The following is a 26,192-nucleotide window of genomic DNA, read 5'->3' on the forward strand; positions in this document are numbered from 1 at the left end:
TTTCATTCACCTGCATTTACTTTTCCACAAGGAAAGTTAACCTTATGTTGACAACAACAGTACTAGTACTATAGAAATGTTTTGTATGTCCTATTTTATTTATGAATGAATGAGTGAATGAATGTTCCGTCCTCTCTTACCCATCTCTATCTCGCTATAAGATGCTAGAAAATAGCATTTTAAAGCTGTACTTCAAATACTGTTACCTGCATTACTTTTAATAATCATCATGGATGGGTTAGATCATATGTAGCAGAATGCTGTCTTTCTGTGTTACAGATTTCCAGTTTTTACACTTACTGAGGTGTTGTCTTTGTTATTAATGTTTGGTGTAATTTTCTAGGCATGATGTCTGTAGGTATCCCTCACCTTCCTCTCTCTCCATGTCACCTCAGGGTGCCTACTTTTAGGCAGGAAAGCAGTCGGTTGCTAGTTTAGATGCTAATATCCTTTTGCAGTGTTTTTGTTCTGTTCAGAAATTCTTGACATTAAGATTCTTTGAGGATAATGTTGTATAGTATGGTCAGAAACTGTGCACTACCACCTCTTGTGGTCCAATTTGAATGATGGAAATTCATATTATGTGAACTCAAATCAGTTAACCTTCAGTCACCATCAGTACCACCACATCACTATGATTTAAGTGCCCCATATAGGAAGACATGCATGTATAAATATTAGTAAAATTCATGACAACATGATTGTAGCCAGTGTGTTAGATAATACACCACTTTCAATGATTTCTACATTTGGGTGACTTTCCACACATGAACTGTACTATGAGATCACAGTCAGAAAATTGCTCCTGTCCATTGTTTGTCATATGTAAGTGACATGGTGCAATGGTTAAAATACTGAATTTGCATTCAGAAGTGGGGTTAAAATCCCTGTCTGTTCATCCTGATTTACATTTTCCATGGTTTCATTAAACATTTTAATACAAATGCTGTCATAATTTCTTTAGAAACGACCCATGCAATCTCCTTCCCATCAGTTGTGCAACCCAAGTTTGTGCTCCATTTCTAATGACCTCATTGTTGAGAGAACTTTGAATATCAACCTTCCTACCTTCTTGTTTTTTTTTGGAATGGATCCATGGTGTAAGAATGGTTACATTTGCAATTGTTTATTTATGATGTGAATATGTAAAGCAGCTAATTTAGGTAGAACATTAAAAGTGTCTTTCCTCTCCCTAGTTTATTGAATTAGGTTGTACAGTGATAAAACGATAGATGTGCGTCCAGGAGAACCCAGTTTCAAGTTATGGTCCAGTCTTCATGTAAGGTTCGCAGCTGCTGTTCCAAATCGTGCATCATTGGTGATTAGATGGTAGCTTCAGCATGGTTACAGCCAGATATTTGCTGAAGTTCCTTTTGAAATTTGGTCTATTCATTGCTCATGCCAGACATATTAAGGTCCACAGAACATTAACTTTCTTGTTGTTGACATGTTTGCAATAATTAAATTTCGCGATGGGCAAGTGTTTGCCAGGTTGCTTCCTCCAGTCCATGTTTTCCTGCTACTTTTCCTTCTTTTCTTGTTCCTCCTATCCCCATCACAACTGAGTCTTTGTTTCCTGAAGGATTTTGAATAATTTCTTTTATATTAACCTTTTTTCCCCAACCTTATCACCTATAAATCTAGTAGCTATGTATATTTGTGCTACTGTGGGGGTCACATATTTGTTATGATAATTCATTGACTACAATGTATGTTGTATAGTGTTTTGCCCATATTTTTGTTTTCTTTTTCATTATTATACCTACTCCTGCATTATGCATATTTGATTTTCTGCTGCTAACCCTGTACTCATTTGAGCAGAAATCCTTCTCTTTCTGTCACTGACTTTACTTCACTTCAATATATCCATTTGTTTTTCCAAGTTACTTAACCTGTCTACACAATTAAGGGCTCGTAACAGTCTACACTATGTCTCCAAGAACACTAGATTTGGTTTTTCCTAATGACAACATCCTTCTGAGAAGTCCCCAACCAAAGATTAGAATTGGGTACTATTTTACATTGGAATATTTTATGGAAAAGAATTCCACCATTATTAAACGGTGCAATAGAGTTGCACATCGTCAGAAAATATAGTAGTCTTAATGTCCCCTTGCTTTCAATAAGGTCATTGTGGCTTATGTTATAGGGCCAGATCAGTCAGTAATCCCAACTGTTGTCCCTCTTCAGGAGCCATATATTAATCTAACCTCTCCACATATAACCTTCCAGCTGGTTTGTACCTGTGAATTGGCAGTTTGTATTGTTGAGGCATACAAACCATCTCACTTAGCCAAGATCCATGATGAACACTGCAGTTGGAAGAGCTATTAGCAGTAGATGAAAAATGTACACATGCTGTAGAATTTTGTTAATCCCAATATACTTTTGCTTCACTGTAAATTTATTTGCTTTGCTCATAATATAAATAAGCATCTGTATAACCGGTTTCATTATTAAATACTCATCTTCAGATCTACAAAAAGTAACTTTAGTTTTCATAGATGCCTGCCGCGGTGGTCTAGCGGTTCTAGGCGCTCAGTCCGGAGCCACGCGACTGCTGTGGTCACAGGTTCGAATCCTGCCTCGGGCATGGATGTGTGTGATGTCCTTAGGTTAGTTAGGTTTAAGTAGTTCTAAGTTCTAGGGGACTGATGACCGTAGATGTTAAGTCCCATAGTGCTCAGAGCCATTTTTCATAGATATTTGATGGCTATTAAAAAAGTGAAACCAAATATCTGACTGCTTCTTTATATTGAGATTAAGATAAATAAATTTACTGAGAACTATTACTGAATGCATTTCTCCTTAACTGCCTAGGTCAGTGATTACAGATACTTTTGTTTGTTTAGGTATCTTGTTACAGAATAGTAACTGTCATTTGCCCATTGAGTTCCTGAATATTGATTTGACATACATTATGATGATATCTGCATGAAGTAGTATTTGTAGTTGTCCATAACAGACTTACTTCTTGATATAGTCTTAGGCCATGTGTGAGGATATAATATTATGCAGTGGTATATCATATTTGAAAGTTACTTTGACTGGGTAGTAAAAGCATCACACCAAATTTTCTAAATGTGTTTCTTAATATGTGAGTGATCAATTTAGCTGCATTGAAAAGAGATTATTTTATTTCTGTGTTTTTGACGAGAACCTAAACATAATTTTCTCTAACTCTTTTTCAAGATATGGGAAGGGGAAAGAAGAATCATCTTGTATACTGTCAGTCTCAGAATAATTCACATTAGATATGAATCTGAGAATAAACATGTTAATTAAATATTGCAGCTATTCATTAATGTGGTGATTATATATTATTATACTTAGACAGAACACTGCCAGTTGTTTCCAGGGAGTCAAACCATCTACTCAGAATCTACCAAGTTTATTTTCATTCTTCGTATAATAGAATTTATATATGTTCATTATCAAAAGTAGTTTTTATGAGCAGGTTCAAAATGTCAGTTTTAATTTTATTATTGTTGTTCCATTTCTTTCTTGTCCCATTGTTACGTTAAACATATGAAATGATGTCGAGAATGAAAATTTGTTATTTGGCATCTCATTTCATATAATGTTGCTGGATGAAGTCAGGTTTTACATATATATTGTTCAACAGTCTTAATGAATATGGGCAGTCTTGGTTTGCATGTATATATATCACCAGCTAAACCTTTCTTGCCTATTTAATTATCATCAAGATGGGATACTTTTTCTAACACTTTTTATCATCAACTAATGACATGAATTGCTTAGATGACCCATTTACCACTAACGTATGTCTTTTGACATTATTTGCATATTCTTTTACTATGTTAGCTACTGTTATTTTTGTTTCAGCCTGTTTAAAACCAAAAATGACCTGTTATTGCTATGGCAGGTTCAGCATCATAATATTATTATTATTATTATTATTATTATTATTATTATTCTCTCTCTCTCTCTCTCTCTCTCTCTCTCTCTCTCTCTCTCTCTCTCTCTCTCTCTCTCTCTCACACACACACACACACACACACACACACACACACACACACCAAGTGAGGTGGTACAGTGGTAAGATACTGAACTCACATTTGAGAGGATGGTGATTCAAATCCCTTTCCTGACATCCAGATGTTTGTCTTCCATGATTTATCTAACTTGCTTAAGGTGAATGCTAGAATGGTTTCTTTCAAAGCGCATGAACAATTTCCTCCCCTTTTTGAGCTTGTGCTCTATGTCTTAACAACCTCATTGTTGATGCGACCTTAAACCCAGATCTTCCTGTTTCTTTTCTTATCCAACCCCCCTCCCACCTCCCTCTCCTCTTTCAAATAATGTCATAATGGTTTTAGCTAACTGTCAAGTGAAGGCCACGTCTAAAGAGTCTGATTTGGTGAGTTGTAGCATGGATCTGATGTTTGTATCTTTGTCCTTACTTGACTTTTGCACTTCAGAATGCATGTTAAATATTTCAGTTGTAATGCACATAATGTTTCTGTGATATTCCATCAGCTTATTAAGATGGTAAGTAAATTATCTTGCCGTTAGTACCTTCTTGTAATTGTCTGTTTTTAACAGCATTGCCTTGCATTCCTTGCCATTAATATCCTTGTACAAAGACTGCCTTATTACTTAGTGCTAGAAAACTGCATGTTATAATTATTCACTTCCCTTCACTGTTGCAGCTACTAATGAGTGAGAATAATGTGGTGTCATTGTTACTTACTTGGCATGAAATGCATGCTTACCTTTCAACAGGTATGGAGACTTCCATCCAGAATGCTTGGGAGTTAGGAAGAATGCGAAAGAAAGTTCAGCACGTAACTGCTGTATGCTAAAAGTCAATTTCATTTGAACTGATGTATTGGTTTTCAAACAACTTGCAGAAAGGGAAATAGGTGAACAGATACTTACAGAAAACTTATTGAAATGCTGATAATAGAGATTCATTGGTTTGGCATAATGTTAAAAATTAATAGCTCTTATAAGAACATTTGTGAACATTCTGTGTTTGATCTGAGACTTAAAAGTTTTTATTATGCTTTAAAAATATATGTGTTTGCTTTGCAAACTCATTTTTTATCGCTGTCACTGTGTCAGTTATAAATATTTAGTGAAATATACATTGTAGTTACCATTGCCACTAGCATATGATTGTCTAAATCAATTACATTGTTGAATGGATTATTAAGGTAGTTAATCAATAAGTATTCACTTTTCTGTTGATGTTGATTATTTAAAAAATAACAATTCTATATGCTTGAGTTTTATATTTGTGGAGAAGTCAGAGAGCATTTGCTTCACTCCTAAGAGAGTATTAGGATTGTAATGTAACAAATACATCATAATTAAGAGAACACATAATATAAAAAATAATATGGAGAGTAATAATGTGATAAAAAGTCATAATGATGATTGTGCAGTTTACTTTTTTATTGTTCTTTCATCTAAGAGAATCATAATTTATTAACTTTTCAGTAAATTCAGAGGTAATCTCTCTGACTTACGGGCCTAGTGATATTTGCAGCAAAAAATAAGTATGTACAAAAACTAAACTAAATTTACACGTATGTGGGAAGTTCAACATCTCTTCATATGGTTTATTTACATGTCAAGTATTTTATGATATTATGATATTAAATTGTTCTATACACTTTACTTTAATTTTTCGAAAGTATCGAAAATCGAGTTAATGTTTGATTAATTTTGCTGCCACTCATTTATGCTGAGTGATTATAATCAGATGTTTATTTTACATGTAAGTCCATAACTATTGTACAGAAGTTTTTATAATTTTACAGTCCTGCAGTACGTAACCTAATGGCACTTTTCCTTCATTATTATTCAAGGATTACGGTTTTATATGAATGTAAACAATTTTCTATGTTCTAACATCAGTAGAAATAAGATATTTTTAACATATACAAATTGCAGTGATTGTTTTATAGTGTGATTGGTGGTCAGTAATTCTGTATTCTCATTTGTGCTTGTCTTCCATCTACTTTGAACATAATTAGGACAATTTTTTTAGACATTCCTTACTCTATATTTGTATAGTCTTCTGTGCATGATTTTCTATGAAAATGTATGAATACGATAGTTTTTTTTATACCATCTCAATTAAAATGAGGTGACTTTGGAACTAGTCATTTTGTAGTGCATTTTATTTGATATAGGGCAATATAATGGAAAGTGTCTCATGGTCTGAGTAGAATTTTAGTTTTTTTTGTACATAATTGCTAGCTTGCCCTTGTGTAAAAAAAAAAGTAAAAATAAAAAAAAAATTGTATGTGAAAGAATTGTATGTTGTTGCTAGTGCTTTTTGTGCATTGTTAATTTCAATAAAAGCTTTTGCAGTGAATGAAAATAAAACATTTTGTTAAACACAAAACCAGTTCTTCAGTGGGCTTTGACTAGCTAACTTTCCAACTACTCATTTGCATTCTTTGTTTTTACTTTAGAAATGACATTATATATCACCATAAGCTACTATTTAAATTCTTCTTTAATTTTGTGGCTGTTAAAAGTGCACAGTGAGCAATAAATCTGTATGACACATTATCACAATTTCATAATTACACTTGAACATTGGTGCGGTGTTATGTAACAGGTGTGTAAGACAGTGAAATGTGGGTACAAATATTACCATTCTGTGTAATAACACAAATATTACCATTTAAACTTCTCTCTTCGTTCAAATTCTTGAGGCTTCATATATTATAGTGCTGTTTGAGCCAGCCAAAGCATTTTGACCTTTGTTAAAGTTTATATTTTTAGATTTCCTCCACTTTCTAAAATTGCTTGGAATTTTCATTACTGCTGTAGGGTTTAATTTGCAAGTCTTGCATTTAATTTTATATGCAAAGTCACCTGAAGTGCTGGTTTTCTGCATTCACATATTTGGTTATTATTCTTCTGTTGCAGTTTTAAAGTAATGGTTGTGAATGATTTGAAACCTTGCTTGTTACTGTGCTTTATTAAAAAAGTAGAAAGGCATGTTGCACTTCATCTCTGGTTGAAGTGAACCTTGGAAAAACAGAATGTACGTAAAAAAAAGTAAGCACTGCGCATGGAAATATAAGAACATGTGTAATTACAATTAGTTAATTCCAATTTAATTGTGTATATTTAAGATCGTTGAACTTAAGTGCATAAAAATTGTTTTCTTATAACTCGAGCAGTTTTCATCACAAAAATTTAATAAGAATGGTTACCATTATTACTTCTGGTGACAGCATGTGTGCTCATGAAACTTACACTGTTCACAGCATTGTGTTCACATTGCAAGTCATTGTACAGTGAGATCCTGGTATTCAGACATATCCTGTAGTCTTTGTGCACATTCATCTATGATGCATGGGGTGTAGTATGCTTTTGTGCCACAAATGCATTTTGCATTTGCCTTTCCTCATGCAGTCTAAAATGCTTTCTCTTTTTTTCCAGTTGATATTACAGGGGCACTTTTGTATGTCACTCTGACTGTTTAAGATGCAGACCACCTGAAGTGTTGTTTACTTTTTATGGAACCTTTGAATGAGTTTGAGTTCACACAACATATTTATAAACTGTTGTAGTTCTTTTGACTTTTGCAATGTACATGTTCTTTTAGGAAAAAAGTTCAGATTTCCATTCCACCATACTGATTTAGGTTTTAGATGGTTCCTCAGAATCAGTTCACACGAATGCTTACATTTTTTCTTCAAAATGTAGATCAGAGTGTTTTCTTGTTAACAACTCCTACACTATAAAGAAATTCATGGAAAGAAATAATCAGTGAGTTACTAATCTTTAAATGGCCACCATTTAGCTATATAAATATTCTAATTGTCTCTGCGATCTTTTGTTAAAATAGCACGTTCCTCTTCGTAATGTTTTTTTGTAAGTAAGATCTATGTGAGACTGAACAGACTAACTAATTGAAAAGTCACAGCTAATTCCCCCCCCCCCCCCCCACACACACACACACACACACACACACACACACACACACACCTGTATCCCTGTCACATTGTCCAACTAAACTAGTTGCATAACCACTAATAACCTAGCTGAGCCATTAATCTCTAATCTGCCTTCTGCAGTATGCAAGTTGCTCTCTAACTGATCTTACACAGAAGAGAAAGTAGAATGACATGGAATTCAGTGATTGTAAAGGCCAACTATTTGATTCAGGTAAGGCACCTGATACATTTTATAATGGTGAATCCTCAGTAGTAGACCAAATGATTAAGTGTTCAGTTTTATGATACTGTAAAAGGCCCTACACACTCACAAGGAATTTTTTTATAGTTTAAAAAGAGATTTGGGAATATGAGGATAACTGCTAACATATTTTTCATTTATGCTGAAACGAAGAGAACAGTGCACATCTTTCTGTAAGATGATCACGAAAGATTAGAAGTGCAAAATAGGTTTATTTTATTTATTATATGAGAAAATAATGCAGTTCTTCTAGAATACCCAATACTCTATTAATGGATATGTGCTTTAGAATGAATATTTTGTTCATTAATGTTTGAACTGCATCCTGCATGAAGTATGTGAACTGACACTTAAAAGCATTCTTATAGTCCTATTGTGGGATAAGAATACCATGCACAGTTGCAGTGGAAAGGAAACATCACCAACTCAATCTCATACTTCAAGGAGCAAAAAGCACATGTGCAAAATATCAGGTTCTGCACGAAAGGTTTTGCCATAATTTTGACTTTACGCAGTTATGACCTTCTGAAAGTACAGATTTTAAACTTCTATGTACACCGGTTTGTTTGTCATTGCTCCACCCCACTGCAGCCACCTATTGCTCAAGTGTGATGTGCTCTTCAGTGATGTGACAACCAGAGCCTGCATATTTGCAGGGTTTTGAAGGCAAGGGAGGAGGAGGGGGAAGGTGCACAGGTGTGGTGAACGCGTAATGAAATCTGGTTTGAGAATGTGTTTTTCTACGTGAAAGATAGGTGAGTAATTTGAATGTGGTATACTATATGTCAACCTCGCAAACATATACATACAATATTGTTTAACAATATTCTCATATTGATATTCGGCAGCTATATATACTCCTCAAAAGCAAAATGGGTAAATCAAAGCAACTAAAGAATTATTACGAAATGAATTTATAATTATTTTCAGTTTACAATTTAATGTTGCCAATCACATTGAAGAATAGTGTGTTTCCTGCATATGTACTTCACTTTAACATTGTCAGCTTTAAAATCCAAAGAAAAATAACACACAACACTGGTGTTAATAGTGCTTTGCTACTTTTTTAATAACACCATTTATTTATTTCATTTACACTTTGTTTCGGAATCATAACATAAAAACATTAAAAGCAAAGAGTTAACTGCAGGTTAGAATTTGTGCACTTTGACACAATGTTACTGACATCAAAACAGTTTTCACAAACCTCTTACTCACTCCAATGTGCCATATTTCACAGTCTGGCATTAAGCGGCTTCTGCAGTGTGGAGTGCGTGAGAAACACCTGGTGTGTACAAAATTTAAAAGCTGTATATTCAGGAGGTCATAAGTGCGTACTGTCAGAATTATGGCCCAAATTATTGTGCGGGATTAATTGCTGGAGCTGATATCTCGCGTGTCTTTTTCTCTTTAAAATCCAAGGTCGACTTGGTTATGTTTCCTTGTCAGTTACTTTACAATATGATACTACAGAACATGATACAGTAAAAATAAGCAAATTAAACAAACTACCTCTGGAAGTTGAGAGTATTCTTATAGTGAAGACAAAAGCAGTCATATTCTACAGTAGAACCTGAATGTGAAATATCCAAGGAAACATATTTGCCTTCATTTCCAGGAATTTAACATAGTTGACAATGCTCATTATTTGATCATCTTGTGACTATAAATTGTTGGCTGTATGAGGTATCTGGGTCCAGCAATTATATGTACTATGTTTTGTTACAGTTACATGATGTGTTTTTGTGTATTTGACACACATATTGATGTTGCCCACTATGATGTTCATCGAATCATTTACATTAAATTTTATGTCTTTTGCAGCCATACTTGCATCCTCTGCTCATATAATTCTTTCAATAATCATCTGTCATGAGCAACAGTTCATATATCTATTATCTAATGCTTAAGACAGCCAAAATGGTAAATATAACTTATTTAGTGATTAAGACATTAAAACCTGTCTTGGTTTTATGTTAATCAAACAACTTGTGGAACATGGTAGTTATGTCATGGCATTGCCATCTACTACGATGGCTTTCATGGCAGCATTCACCAATGATATGTGTGCAATAAATGAAATGTTCCCATTGGTGTCCATAACCATAAGAAGCAATGTTCTCTTTACATGCATATTGTGTGGAGTGGTTAGATATATCCCATTTGAAAACAGACTTAATCATTCTTTTTCAGCTTGTCAGGTAGTTCTGTTCCACATCTACCAACAGCTGACATCACAGTCATTACTGAGGAAGAATTTGTAAGAGTCAGTCAGTAGTATTAATGTTATATAATGAATTACTTATGAATTGTTGGTGTATTCACACCCATCCACGAAAAGTTTGAAAATACCAAAAACTAGTAAAGGATAATACAATGTTGTTTTCTTCAGTCGAAAGATTAGTGTTATGGAGCTCCCCATGCTATTCTATCGTTTGCGAGCCTCTTCGTCTCCAAATAACTGCTACAACCTTACAGCCTTCTGAATCTGCTTACTGTATTCACCTCTTTGTTTTCCTCTATGATTTTTATCCTACAAACTTCCGACCAATACTAAATTGGTGATCCCTTGTTGTCTCAGAATGTGTCCCATTAACCGATCCCTTCTTTGAGTCATGTTGTGCCACACATTTCTTGTCTCCACAATTATATTCACTACCACCTCATTAGTGATGCATTGACCCATCTAATCTTTGACATTCTTCTGTGGCACCACATTTTGAAAGCTTCTTTTCTCTTTTTATCTAAACTGTTTTGTCATCCACATTTCACTAAATTACACAGCAACACTCCATACAAATACTTTCAGATAGGATTTCCTGACACTTAAATCTATATTCTATGTTAACAAATTCTTCTTCAGAAATGCTTTGTTACCATTGCCAGTCAACATTGTGTATCCCCTCTACTTCGCGGGTCACCAGTGATTTGCTGACCAGATAGCAAAGCTCATCCACTACTTTAAGTGTGTCATTTCATAATTTAATTCCCTTAGCATCCCCTGATTTTATTAGACTGAATTCCAACATCCTTGTTTGTTAATGTTCATCTTACATTTTCCTTTCAAAACACTGTCCATTGTGTTAAACTGCTCTTCAAAGTCCTTTGCTGTCACTGACAGAATTACAATGACATCCACAAACCTCAAAGTTTTTATTTCTTGTCCCTGGACTTTAATTCCTACTCCAAATTTTTCTTTTGTTTCCTTTACTGCTTTCTCAATTTACAAATTAAATAATGTTGGGGGTAGGTTACAATCTTGTCTCATTCCCTTCTCAACCACTGCTTCCCTTCCATGCCCTATGACTCTTTAAAACTGTCATCTGGTATCTGTACAAATTGTAAATAGCCTTTTGCTCCCTGTATTTTACCCCTGCCACATTTAGAATTTGAAAGAGATTATTCCAGTCAACATTGTCAAAAGCTTTTTCTAAGTCTAAAAAAGCTGTGAATGTACGTCTGCCTTTCCTTAACTTATCTTCCATGAGAAGTTGTCGGGTCAGTATTGCCTTGCATGTTCATACATGGTGTTTCGCCTGTCTCATAAACCTTGCACAGCGGATAGAATAGTTTTGTCATAGCTGGCTCTCCAAGGTAATCAGTATTTTTAAACATTCGTATTTCCTTTCACCTGCTTCATTTCCTGCATGTTTAACTTTCTCCACTCATCAGTTCAATTCAGTTTTTCTTGTGTTATCCAAGGATTTGTACTAGACCTTGACTTTTTCACCTATTTGACCCTCTGCTGCCTTAACTATTTTGTCACGTAAAGCTATCCATTCATCGTCTTCTGTATTCTTTCCCCCGTGCTCATTCTGAAACTCTCAACAACCTCTGGTTCTTTCAGCTTATCCAGGTACCATCTCCTTAATTTCCTATTTTTTCCAATTTCTTCAGTTTTCCTCTACATTTAATAGCCAACAAATGGTGGTCAGAGTCCACATTTGTCCCTGGAAATGCTTTACAGTTTAAAATCTGGTTTCTGAATCTGTCTAACCATTATATAATCAGTCTGAAACCGTCCAATGTCTCGAGGTCTCTTCCACAAATACAACTTTCTTTTATGATTCTTAAACCAAGTGTTAGTGATGATTAAATTCTATCAGTTGGCTTCCTCTTTCATTCCTTCCCCTAGTCCATATTCACCTAATATTTTTCCTTCTCCTGCTATAGAATTCTAGTCCCCCATCACAATTAAATTTGGCTCTCCTTTAACTACCTTAATAATTTCTTTCATCTCATCGTACACTACTTCAATTTCTTCATCTGCAGAGCTCGTTGGCATATAAATATGTACCACTGTGGTAGGTATGGGATTTGTGTCTGTCTTGGGTAAGATAATGTGTTCACTATGCTGTTCATAGTAGCTTACCTGCTTTCCTATTTTATTATTCATTATTAAACCTACTTCTGCATTACCCCTACACAACTTTGAATTTATAATCTTGTATTCACATGATCGGATGTCGTGTTCCTTCTACCACCGAACCCCTCTAACATTTCACATTCTGATCCATAGAACGCCAGTTTTGGTTCTCCTGATGACGGCATCTTCCTGAGTAGTCCCAGCCCAGAGATCCAAATGGGGGACTATTTTACCTCCGGAATATTCTACCCAAGAGGACGCCATCATGATTTAACCCTACAGTAGAGCTGCATGTGCTCGGGAAAAATTACTGCTCTAGTTTCCCCTTGCTTTCAGCAGTTTGCTGTACCAGCACAGCAAGGCCATTTCAGTGGATATTACAAGGCCAGATCAGTCAGGCATCGAGACTGTTGCCCCTGTAACCACACATTTGTCTGGCCTCTCAACAGATACCCCTCCATTGTCGTTGCACCTACGGTACAGCTATCTGTAGCGCTGAGGCACACAAGCCATCCCATCAATGGCAAGGTCCATTGTTCGTGGGGTGGGGGATAATACAATAAATTTGATAATATTAACCAAAATGGTTGCTGCAAATCTTTCCTCAGTTGTGCGTAATATAACTATAAAATATACCAAAAATACCAGCTTCCTTTCACTATAAAGTTTTTTGCATTACTGTATCAAAAATGTGTGAAAGAATAGTATGGCACACAATGAATTTGCTTTTATCCATAAACATTGTGAATAATAGGTTTTCAAAGTTATTGCACCATAATATAATAGCATAGTTACTGTTCTACCTTCGTGAATCTCACACGTCGTAACTAAAGATTTATGTCTTCTTATTGTGTCATATCTAAAAGGCTTGGTTATGGAAACACTTCTTTTTTTTACATTGAAATTACCATATATTCTGTTTATTCTGTTGTTGAATCATGTGAGTAAAGTTTTATCATTTATTAAGATTCATGCAAAAGGCATTTTAACTCAAACTCCACTCACATTCTATGTCTGCGAAAAATAGTGAATCAAATGGTTGTCACTGCAGACAAGTTTTTCACTTTTTATATGTTTCTGAAGGTGAAGAATATTATGTTCTGATAGTAAAGTAAATTTTGGGAACTTAGTTTCTCACTTTCTTCTTTTCTTTTTGTCAGACTTGTGGCCACTGCACCGACTGACCCGTCTTTCAGTCAATCAGTATGCATTTGTTTCAAATGTGAAAAAAAAAATTAGAAAAGATATGTGGAGCAGTGCTTGTGTATTTTCCTCATTTTGGAAGTATTCCCATATGTGCAGTCCAATTTTTGGAATGAAAGTAATGTGGCATTGAATGCGATAACCCGGGTGGATATGGACAAGAATATTGTCTTGTATTTCAAAGGACTATTATTCTAGCCATCATGATGACTAATTCTGCATTCCTTCTATCACCTTCGTAAGTTGGAATACTGGCAGTGTATTCAAAAAACAGAATGTAAATGCCTTTATGTATTATGACTGGCTAAACATGTAAAACTGGTCTAGTATCAACAGTAACAATCTTGTTGAAGCAAAACATAATGTGGGGTCTGTTTCACATCATATGTCCTACAAAGTTACTTTCACAGAAATCCAGATTCACCTTACATTTTTAAATACTTGATGAAAATGATGAAGTACTTGAAATTTTGCTAGAGATTACAGTCTGCACTATTGTATTAGGCTTTAACCGTCTGAAAAGTTCTAGGTCTCAAGTACATGTGCAGTTCTGGGTAAAAGCAGTAGTTAAAACTTGTCAAACTTCATAAGGAAGTTGTGTGCAAAGGAGCATTTGTGGAAATTCATCCAAATTTTGCTGAAGAAAAGATTTCGTCATAAGCATCCAGAGTCATTTCTAAGTGATAACATTATTTCAAAACTTCATTATAGACATTATTTAATTAATTAAGGAATTACCGTGCAGATGATTGAAATCATCAACCCATCTGCAAATATAGAAGAAATAGTACATACCTGCTGACAGAACCTCAGAAACCACACAAAAGTATTTAAAACTTAGAGAAACAGGAAGTCTATCTGTTGTTGAAAAAGCAGTAAATATTATTTGGAAATAATTGTGGCAGTTCTTGGGATATGAATAGTGGGAGGAGTAAAGATAATAACTCACTGTCTAATTAAGGCATTTAGTCATCAATAAGCACATCAACTAGCCTGAGAGCAATGCTAACTTTCAGATGAATCCTTTGTCAGAACTAATAGAATGTGCATGGTGGGGGAGGGGGCAGGGCATAGTATTAGCTCTGAAGAACATTTCATCTCAAATAAAGTTACATTCTCAATCTTGTCTATGTTCCTACTGATGACCCCATGCCTCAACTATGTGGTGAGTTGTTCCTTTACTCATTTCATTATTTATCTTGAAATAAGGTTTTAATCTAAAGCAGCAGCTAACTTTCCACCTATGTGGTTGTATGCCCTGAAATCTGAAAACAGAACACATAATATTTGAGATGATATGTTACATTTGTAGTTCCTGTTTTTGGCAATCGTGAGATATAAAATAGTTACTCCTTTAATTCATAGTGAACTGTTCATTCCGGTGTGTAAACTGGTATCTGTTTGTGACTCTGAGAAATACTTACAACAGCTAAGTTTAGCTGGGAGAAGCAGATGACCATAGTCAGTTGGAGTTGATATTCTTGCACAAAGTGTTAAATATTTAGATATTTTCAATTATAGAAGTTCATTTTGCCAGTATTTTCTCTAGAACGATGTTAGAAACACTTAATTTCAGCTACTAGGAATTGTTAGCTTGACATGTATCTTCATTAAGGGAGCTTTGATGGTACATACATGCTAAAATGTTGTGGAACTATTTTATGTGATGCGACATTATGTAGAGGTATCCATCTACATGCATACTACAGAAGGCACCATATGGTGCATAGTGGAGAGTACCCTGTATCATTACTGGCCATTTCCTTTCCTGTTCACTCTTAAATAGAGGGAAAGGGAAAAGAAACTGTCAGTATGCCTCTGTACGAGCCATAGTTTCTCTTATCTATGTGGTCCTTGTGCGAAATGTTTGTTGACAACAGTAGAATCATTCTGCAGTCAGCGTCAAATGCCAGTTCTCTAAATTTTTTCAGTACAAGTTCTCTAAATTTTCTTGATAGTACTCCTTGAAAAGAACGTCGCCTCCCCTCCAGGGATTCCCATTTGAGATTCTGAAGCATCTTCGTGCTAGTTGTAGCAGAAAACAAAGAACCAACAAGTCTTGTTTATGCTGCCAGCATTACTCACACAAGTAACATATCGTCAGAGACTTCAGTGTACAACACTCACCCTTGTTCTCTATTGCACAGATACCAATTGAGTATAAGACTTGTCTTGAAACTTTGATCCATTCCTCCCTCTGCCCCAAACATATTAGACAAATGTTCTTTGAATATCACAATTTAAAACTCCATTGGAAGTGAGATGGTACTTAATTTTATCCAGTATTTAGATGAACCTCAGTACATTAAGAGTGGAAGTATGTGTAGTTGTTCCATATACTTGTGAAAGAAGTAGTCACAGTAGCATACAAAAATAATTCTGTAATTTACAATAACTGTGTGCATTATTTCTTAGTCAGTGAACATATTGTTTGCTGTTGCAGAGATTTCTTAACTCACTACGTAAACGGTGCCTGCAGAAATCATTTTTATGTGATAATGTGTGTGTCATCAATTACGCTATACATGGGTCTGGTGGATATTTCATTTGTATGTGGGTGGTCTCCATATCTGCATCAGTTAATTTGAATCATATGTATAGTGAATCAAGTGTCCTTCAGCAAATTGCTATGTTATCAACAACTCTCCTTTGCAGTAAAACCAATATTGTTAACTGTCTTCTAACTGTAGACTGTTTTATGCATATGTGATGAATAGTAACAGTTAAATGAAGATTTGTTAATTTTGTCCATGCAAGGTACTGAAGTTTAAGTTGATTTTTTCCCTCGTCTCTCCTTTTTTTGTCCTATTTATTTATTTATTTTCAGTCCATATAACAAAAAGTTTTCGGACATTGTCAGGAAAATTTAGCTTACATTACACATATACGGTAAAATATTTACATTCTTTCATAACATCATATGGATCAGACACATGTCTGTACACACTATTTTTCAAAAGGGCACTACAAGTAGATTCCTCTATAGTGTAACACAATTTAGCTTATATTTATAATAGTACAGTACACATAATACAGTGTATAATTACATTCTTTCATACCACTGATAGATCGGAGGCATTATCTATATACACTGTTTTCCAAGGTGGCACTACAACTTAAAGTCCTCTATAGAGTAACAACACTTCTCTATTAATAATTGCTTCAGTCTACTCTTTAGCATATTTAGATTTTCTTTCATGAGTTCACAGGATAGTGCATTGTAGAAAATTGCTCCCATTCTCTGTGGGCTGTGGTCCGTTACCTTTTTATTGGTCACAATTCTATGAAAATTTTCCCTTCCCTGTGTCTCATAGTTGTGTACATTACTGTTTGTCATATTAAATTCAGGATTTTGTTTCACGAACATGACTGTCTGCAGTATATACATGGAGTACACTGTAAGAATTTTGTATTTTCTAAAGATGTCTCTACAAGGCTCTCTCTTCTTTACCTTGGCTACCATTCTTACTGCCTTTTTTGTAATCTAAAAAGTCTTTCTATATGAACTGCTGATGCTCCTCCCCATATCTCAATACAATACTGAAGGTGCGGATGAATCAACCCAAAATATATTTGCCTTAAAGTATGATGTTTCAAGAAGGCTGATACCCGTTTCAGTAGATACACATTTGTACTGATTTTCTTGCAAATTTTATCTACATGTTCTTTCCATGATAAGTGTTCATCAACAACGATGCCCAAAAATTTATTTGAATTTGCATATGCAAGACCCAGTGGGGATTTTAATACAGTATCAGTTATGGCAGCATTATAACTGAGGATGAACTTCATTATTACTGTTTTGTCCTTAATTACCAGAATGTTGTTTGCTGTAAGGTATGCCGACAGAGTATTGAAACTGATCTCGGTACTGTTAGCTGCAGACTGCATATCACTGCCACAGCTCATGAAGGATATGTCATCAGCATAGCTTACAACCATGCAATTTTGGGGCTCAAATAAGTTATTTACATATACAAGGAACAGTATGGTTCCTTGAGGCACGCCACATTGAAGTGTCCTGAAGGTTGATTTGGTTGTTAGGAGCTGCTCATTATTTTTATAAGTTAGCTTTACACAGTGTTTCCTGTCTTTCAAATAGGAGGTAAGTAGTTTCAAGGCTAGTCCTCACAACCCGTACTCTTCCAGCTTACACAGAAGAATGGTATGATTCACAGTATCAAAGGCTTTACTCGTATCTGTTACCTTGTCACTTTTGTCATATTTCATGTATAAAAGGTGTTACTGCTGTTGTAGTAGATCTCCCTTTTCTAAATCCATGTTGTAGGTTGTTTAACAGATTGTGCTTGGTGAAATATGATTCAACTTTATTTAGTATTACTCTCTCAAACAATTTGCCTAGTTCTGAGGTTAATGATATTGGCCTGTAGTTTTTAGTGTTAGTTTTTAATCCCTTTTTATGCACTGGTGTAATTTCAGTAATTTTCAAAAGGTCAGGGAATACACCATTACTGAGGGAGGTATTTATCAAGTGAGTCAGGGGTTTCACTAATTCATCCCTGCATTCCTTTAGCAGTTTAGGTGAAATGTCATCCCAGCCACAAGACATTTTTGGTTGAAGTGCTGATATGATTGCTAGGACGTCCCTCTCAGTAATGCCGAGGATATAAAAGGACTGGCTAGATTTTTCAAGACTAAAATTTTGTGGCTTGACATGAACTTCATTTGTACCAACTGTACTGAACTTTTGTACAAATTTCTCACATGCTTCTTTTGGGTCATTTATTTATCCACCATTTTCTTTTAATGTTATTTTGCTGCGTTCACAAGAATTCTGTTTCCCAATTTCTTTATGCATTATTTTCTAGGCAGCTTTACTAATACAGCTAGAGTCCCTTATTTCAGAGGTACATTTCTGTGCTTTTAGGTTAGTCAAGAACACACTGTATGTTTTTCTGAGCAGTTTATATTTTGTCGAGAAATATTGTAGTTTAGTATCTCTAAAAAGTATATAGCAATCTTTCATTTTCTCCCTCAGTTCAATAATTTCAGAAGGGAGATTCTCGGCTTTATGGTTTACAGCTTTATTTACGAGGGTCAGTCAAAAAGTAATGCCTCCTATTTTTTTTTTCTACGTTTAATTGTCAGGAAATTTAAATGCAATTACATAGGTTGAAAACCACAACATTGAGGATCATTTTGTCATTTTTCAATGTAATCTCCGCCCATCTCTACAGTTTTGGTCCATCTTTGAACAAGGGCATGTATCCCAGCACGGTAAAAATCACAGCTCTGCTTCCTAAGCCATTGACGCATGGATGTTTTGACGGCCTCCTCATCTTTAAAATGAATCCCACGATGAGCTTCTTTTAGTGGCCCGAACAGATGGAAGTCTGATGGTGCCAGGTCAGGGCTGTATGGGGGATGAGGCAAAACTTCCCATCCAATTTTGACAATCTCGTCAGAGGTGTGACGACTGGTGTGTGGTCTTGCATTGTCATGCAAAAGAAGAACATCTGCCATTGATTTTGTTGGGCGAACTCGCTGAAGACGTGCTTTAAGTTTGTTGAGGGTTGTGACGTATTGAACAGAATTTATTGTGCATCCCTGCTCCAAAAAATCAACCAGAATCACACCCTCTGTATCCCAGAAAACTGTTGCCATAACTTTCCCTGCTGATCGCACAGTTTTGAATTTTTTCTTCCTCGGCGAGCTTGTGTGACGCCACTCCATTGACTGCCTCTTTGATTCGGGTTCAAAAAAATGCACCCATGTTTCGTCCCCGGTCACAATTTTTTTCAGAAACTCATCTCCCTCCAAACGGAAGCGCTGCAAGTGTTGGGAGGCTATTGTTTTCCTTGCCTCTTTATTCTGATCGGTTAACATTCTTGGAACCCACCGTGCACAAACTTTTGAGTACCCCAATTGTTTAATAATCGTGATCACACTGCCTTTACTAAGAGAAATAATGCGACACACTTCATCTGCAGTCACCCGACGGTCACCACGAATGATGTCATCAACATGCTGAATGTTGTGTGGAGTCACTGCACTCACCGGCCTGCCGCTCTGCTTTTCGTCAGTCAACGGTGTTTGCCCTTCAGCTTCCTTACAACGACGAACCCATCGTCTAACAGTGCTGACATCCACTGTCACAACACCATACACCTTCTTCAGTCTTTCATGAATGCGTATGGGCGTTTCACCTTCTGTATTCAAGAATTCAATCACACAACGCTGTCTCAAACGAACATCGATGTCGGCCATCTTACAAACTTCTGCTGTGCTGCCACCTGTTGCCACAGAAAGTTACTACTGCAGTGGACTGCAGAAGAAGGTTTGAGGAATGGCGCCAAATTCAAATTTTTCACTTAACTTAATTTCTTTAAGTAGAAAAAAAATGGGAGGCATTACTTTTTGACCGACCCTCGTACTTTTTTAACTAAAGGACAGGTTTCATTTAAAGTTTACTGTATAACTTATAGAAATATTCCCATTTTTCATTCACTTCAGTTGCACTGTACACTGGTTCTCATTTTTCATTCCCTAGTGCCATCTTAAGTTTAGAATAATTAAATTTTCTTTTAAATATAACTGTATCACTTTCAGTTACATCTATGTTCCCTACATCAATTTCCATAGTAAGGTCTCTGTGATCACAAATGTAGTTTTCTAATGTGTTTACATTTACTTTCTCTTTTCCTACATTTGTGAGACCATGATCAATACATGTCTTCGTATTTGCAGTGACTCTTGTAGGTTCTGAGTTCATTTGTTTAAATTTATAACACTGTAATACATCAGTATAGTGCAAATAATTAACACTATCATTGAATGAGTCTATGTTGATGTCTCCAACAAGCAACAAGTGTTTTTTATACACTGCTGTCCCCTCCAGCAAGTCCTCTAGGCAATTTAGAAGCTCTTCTGTATTACTTCCAGGTGACCTACACAGTGCTGCTATAATAAGGCTGTTGTTTCCATACTTTAGGTTTACTGCTGCAACCTCAAATACCATTTCAGTACTCAGATCATCTATCCATTTCACTTTTTCACATTTTACATCATTTCTACTATAAATGCCTACCCCACCACTTTTGTGTGTCTTTCTGCAGTACAAGTTTATAAGTTTGTAATTTTTTAGCCTGTAACAATATGTTTTCTCTTTCTTGCATCCCAATTCACTCACTAGGAAGAGGTGTGGCTTAGTTTCATTTAGGTAAACACTCAGCTGCTCTGTTTTATTAGTTATATACTGGACATTCCGATATGCAAGGATTAATTTATTATGCTTTCCTCTAAAAAAACATCATTATTTACTTTGTGACTGAGAAATTGTTTAATTCATCTTTTTCTTTGATAATTTCCCATATTTTGTCACACAAGAATTTTTTGCCTTCAAAATTTAGGTGCATACGATGTCTGGTATGTAGGCTTCTGTTCAGTTTGCCTATATCTAATATTTTACATTTGCCAAAACGAGCACACATTTGTCTCATTTTAATGTTTGTTTTTCGAATCAATTGTACATGAGATCATACCTGTGAGGCAGCATTGTAATAATGGTGTTTCATGATTTATTTGCTTCTAGGAAGTTTTCCAGGCTTGCTAGGCAATTTCGTTCTTCATTTCTTGCAATGTCATGGGCACCAGCTATACACACTACATATTCATTCTCTACCTTCTTGTTTCCCTGCAGGTCGACATCAGTAACAGATTTCGTACTTGCACCTGATTTCACTATTCCTATTGCTTGGATATCTTTGTAATTGTCCTGTAAAACACTCGCCAAATTTCTGCCATGGCTGTCTGTTAATAAGAGAACATTGTACCTTTTTTTCGGTGGTTTGACAATCGTATTTTTTACCGTTTTTTTTTGTTTGTTTCTCCACTGCATAGTTTACAAAATTCGTTTTCGCCACATTTCACACTTTCATATTTATCACTGTTGGTTTCTGGTAAGAGCTGAGGCACAGGTAGTGCAAATCTAACTGTTTTGCGGGAGTTTTCACTTCTTTTGCTATGAAGATTACTTTTTGTAACGTTTTCCATAGACACACTCAAATTTACCTCATATTTTGACCGAGTCACTTGACTACAGTTTTCGGAATAAAGGATATTAAAATTGTTTTCGCACTCGAAACTTGGTTTACTCACTGTCGGTGACATTTTTTGGCCTTGTGCTTTACATTTGCCGTTCACTGTCTTCCATTCCGTTGACTTATAGGTTCTAACTTTTGGCAGTATACCCATGTTTTGTTTGGACCTAAGCTCCATTCAAAGTGTACCATTTTATTGAGCTGTTTTCGAAAGTTTCTGTTTTAATTTAATATTAAAACATTTGGATGTAATGCTGTTGTGCTGCATACAATGATTAAAAAGTGGCTTCCAATCATATTGTGCCAGTCCTTTCTCTCAAACGTTGTTCAACTTTTTTAATGAAAATACGTTGTAGATATGTCTTTAAGGATGAATTGATTGGTGAAATTTATTTTACACGAAATCTGTTGGAAATTAATTCGGAGTATCAAATGAGATGATGTGACAAAATTAGTATTCTAATAAATCTCTCAAAATGCAATATTTTTGTGGGAAGTTTTTTTGTGTATGTTGCAACAACACCTGGCTTTTCGTAAGGAAAGAAACAGAAATTGTATGTCATAATTCATGCACTTAAAACAGGTTTTTAATGTAATGAGAATGAAGCTTTTTCTCTGAGTTCTAATTTTAAGTAAATGTGTTTTGGGGGATTTTGGCATTAAAAATATCATGATCATTAAATTTTGAATTGAAACTTCCTGGCAGATTAAAACTTTGTGCCGGACCGAGACTTGAACTCGGGACCTTTGCCTTTCGCGGGCAAGTACTCTACCAACTGGGCTACCCAAGTACGACTCACGCCCTGTCCTCACAGCTTTACTTCTGCCAGTACCTCGTCTCCTACTTTCCAAACTTGAGTCATGCTTGGGTAGCTCAGTTGGTAGAGCACTTGCTCGCGAAAGGCAAAGGTCCTGAGTTTGAGTCTTAGTCCGGCACACAGTTTTAATCTTCCAGGAAGTTTCATATCAGCGCACACTCCGCTGCAGAGTGAAAATCTCATTCTGAAATTTTGAATTATGTAGCAGTATTGTCAGTAGATGACAAATGTGAAGGGTGCTGCAGTTGTTTGGTAAGAAAAGTTGAAGACATGTTTAAACAATTTTATTGTTCCTTGCTGCTACCAGTTATGGGCATAATATTCATCTTGAGATGGCTCAGTACATTCATGAGGCAAATAACTTGTCACCATCTTTTTTTTAGTGCTGTAATGCCCTACAATATTGGAAAATGAAATGAAGATAATTGCTAAGCATCACGCAAAATCAACAAGAAAAATGTATTGCGCATGAACTTAAAGTGAAATCTTACATTTTAATGTAAGGTACTATGACACTCAAATATATGCAACAGCTTATCAATAATTCGTTGTACTGTAACCATTGAATGAATATTTTGTTTGAAATGGCAGTGACAAAGAATAATAAAATTATTTCAATAGATCATTAATTTTATTGCAGGCAGATTTCTCACTACTTATGAGGTGTGATCAAAAAGTAATGGGAATTTTTTAATTTCATTGGCTTTATACATCTTACTCAAATTTTTTTATCTTTTTGGTATACATCTTCATGATGTATGTTTGCATTTTCAGCTGTTTTCAATATTTAGTTTATTGTTGACAGTCGAAAAGGCTATATGTGTTTTCGAGTGCCCCATGAATTTATACTTTCGAAAAAGATGGATCAAAGAATTTGCATTAAATTTTGCAGCACTGCATTTGAAATGTTGACTGTGGCTTTTGACGAAACTACTAGGAGTAAGATAACAGTTTATGAATGGTATAAATGTTCAAAGGGGGTCAAGATTATGCTGGAAATGACGACTGTCCTGTGTGCCCTAGCACATTAATTACTGATGACAGTGTGGAAGAGATAAAGAAAATGGTTCCGCAAAATCACCATCAGAGAGATTGCTGATGATGTCAACATATCCTTTGGCTAATACCAAGCAATTTTTTGGATGTTTTGGACGTGAAACATGTAGCATCATAAGTTCATTCTGAAATTGTTGAATGTCAACCAAAAACGACATCATGTAGACATCACTCAGGAATTGCTGAATGAAGTCAACAGTGATCCAGAACTTCTAAAGAAGGTTACAACAGGTGACGAAACATGGGTACGTTTGGCATTGAAACCAAAGCCTAGTTGTGCCAATAAAAACTACCTGCAGAGCCAAGACCAAAAAAAATTCGACAAATTCGATCACATGCGAAAGTTATTCTCACTGTTTTCTTTGATTATAACAGGATAGTACATCATGAGTTTCTGCCTTATGGTCATACAGTCAATAAGGAATACTACCGGGAACTTATGTGCCATGTACATGAAGCAATCCAAAGAAAACAACCAGAACTGTGGCAAAACCACTTGTGGAAATTGCATGATGATAATGCTCTCACTCACGCCTCAATGCTTGTTTGTGATTTTTTGGGAAAAGACAAAACTGTTATGTTTCCTCAGCCACCATATTTGCTGGATGTGGCCTACTGCGACTTCTTATTATTCTCGAGACCTAAGAGAACAATGAAAGGATGCCATTTTGCCGCCATTGTTGTATCTGAGGGTGATTATCTTGAATGGGGGAAGTTGATTTTGATGCATAAGTAAAGATCCTTTAAGAAAAATAAAAATTCCTATTTCTTTTTTTTGGTCACATCTTTTATCATCAAAGTTAAGTGACAGAGGGGATTTAAAATTTGTCAACTGCATTGACACATCCTCCAGTCCATCCCTCTCTATCCATCAACTGAGAAAAATTTGATTTATAGTGTGTACTTGTCCTTCCAGGAAAATAGAACCAGATATTTATCATGCCCCCCCACACACACACACATATACATTGTATTCTATAAATACCAACGTGAAGAAGAGCCTTGAGAGATATAGAACGAATCAAGTTATATATTACTTGTACATTACTGGCAGAAGTAGCCACTACCAGCTACTTCTCTAAAGTTTACTAATGAATAATATTAATCTACATAGGTTGTTAGTTATGGTAATTACTTCCATTCCTTTTTATTTGGTATTTATATTAGTGGAAAAGTAGCTGCTGTGTTTGACAGTCATATTGCTACTGCAGTATTTATACCAACCCCATCAAGATTACTGGTTAATTGTATCCAGCCATTTGCCAGGTGAGATTTCGCAGTGGTTGGGTCAGTGAACTTTCATTCAAAGGGAGTAAGATTCCCTATACTGCTATCCAGATTTACATTTGCTATAGCTTCCTGAAGCCAAGTAAAATGAAGCCCATGATAATTACCTTGAAAAGGAACCACCAACTTACTCCCTTATTTTTGCCCAATTTGTGCTTGTGCTCTGTCTTTAATTATCTCATCATTGGAGGGGTGTTGAACCCTAATCTCCTTTCCTGCCACCTGGCCTCTTTTTTCTAGTGAGTGCCTCCATTTGCTGTAATAAAAAGTGACAAAGAACCTCTGTTTGTTGCTAATCCCAGCAATATTCTCAGAGCATCATAATCATTTCAAAGTCCCACCCCCCTCCCCCCAAATTTCTCTTAATTAGCTTACACCATTAATCTGTGAATAACTGAAGGAATTAAAAATCATGCTAGAAAATTTTGGTTTACCAACCAGACAACACTTATAGCTAGACATGATGAATGTAGAGAGGAAATGCAATTAATACTCTCTAGCATCAATTTTTCCCAGTTACTTGTTTTGAACAAGTAAGACTTTGCACACTGAAACATAGCTAACAATTCTTTAAAAGTAAGAGCTCCAATTTTATGTAGCATTACATCTGTTCAGTTTAATGTGTACATGAATAATAAGGTTTGGTGATACAGTCTTTGTACTATGGCAGGTCTACTAATAAATCCTTTTTTCTCTAGTATGAAGTCATAAGAAAAACTTATTCCTAAGTGAACCATGTTCATAAATCATGCCGATTTATTCCATATTTTCTATATTCCATATCAAAATAAAGACATGTGGGATATAGTGAAGGAGGAGACTGATACAACCAGACATGAAGAGAGACAGATAGCAGTAAAAGATGCATTGGTACCAGGTGTGCCCAGTGTTGCAAAACTTGTTAAAATGCATTTCATACTGTTACTGAAAACAAGAGGTTGTCACGTTCAGTAGCTGCCTCCATGGACTATCTTAGACCAGTCACTAATGTGAATATGACCATGACTACACCAGCAGAAGTAATGTCTTCCATAAAATCATTAAAATCAAAAAATTGTAGTGGTTATGATAAAATAACAAAGTTAATTAAAGGGTATGCTTCTGACTGGAACACACTTCTTCAGAAAAAAAAACATGCACACGTTCATTCACGCAAGCAAGGAAACTGTATGCACACATGACCACTATTTCTGGCAGCCCAGACAGCAAATA

General features: G+C 35.5%; 1 protein-coding gene across 14 annotated transcripts in view; it reads left to right on the forward strand.

Annotated features, from left to right (window-relative positions):
* Positions 1 to 26,192, forward strand: part of LOC126469755 (CTTNBP2 N-terminal-like protein) — a 224,879-nt gene that overhangs the window by 170,613 nt on the left and 28,074 nt on the right. For 6 of the 14 annotated variants that reach the window (XM_050096973.1, XM_050096979.1, XM_050096980.1 and 3 more), the window contains one exon: positions 4,747 to 6,755. The exons of 7 other annotated variants lie outside the window; for them this stretch is intronic. Coding sequence is in view for 4 of the 7 variants with exons in the window: in XM_050096980.1 (XP_049952937.1) it covers positions 4,747 to 4,782 (36 nt within the window). In the remaining 3 variants the exon portion in view is untranslated. Of the gene's footprint in view, positions 1 to 4,746; positions 6,756 to 26,192 lie in introns of those variants that run through there. One more of the 14 variants, XM_050096970.1, reaches the window with a different exon arrangement.

Source organism: Schistocerca serialis, chromosome 3 (assembly GCF_023864345.2).
Source record: "Schistocerca serialis cubense isolate TAMUIC-IGC-003099 chromosome 3, iqSchSeri2.2, whole genome shotgun sequence".
In the NCBI taxonomy this organism is placed as follows: Eukaryota; Metazoa; Arthropoda; class Insecta; order Orthoptera; family Acrididae; genus Schistocerca; species Schistocerca serialis.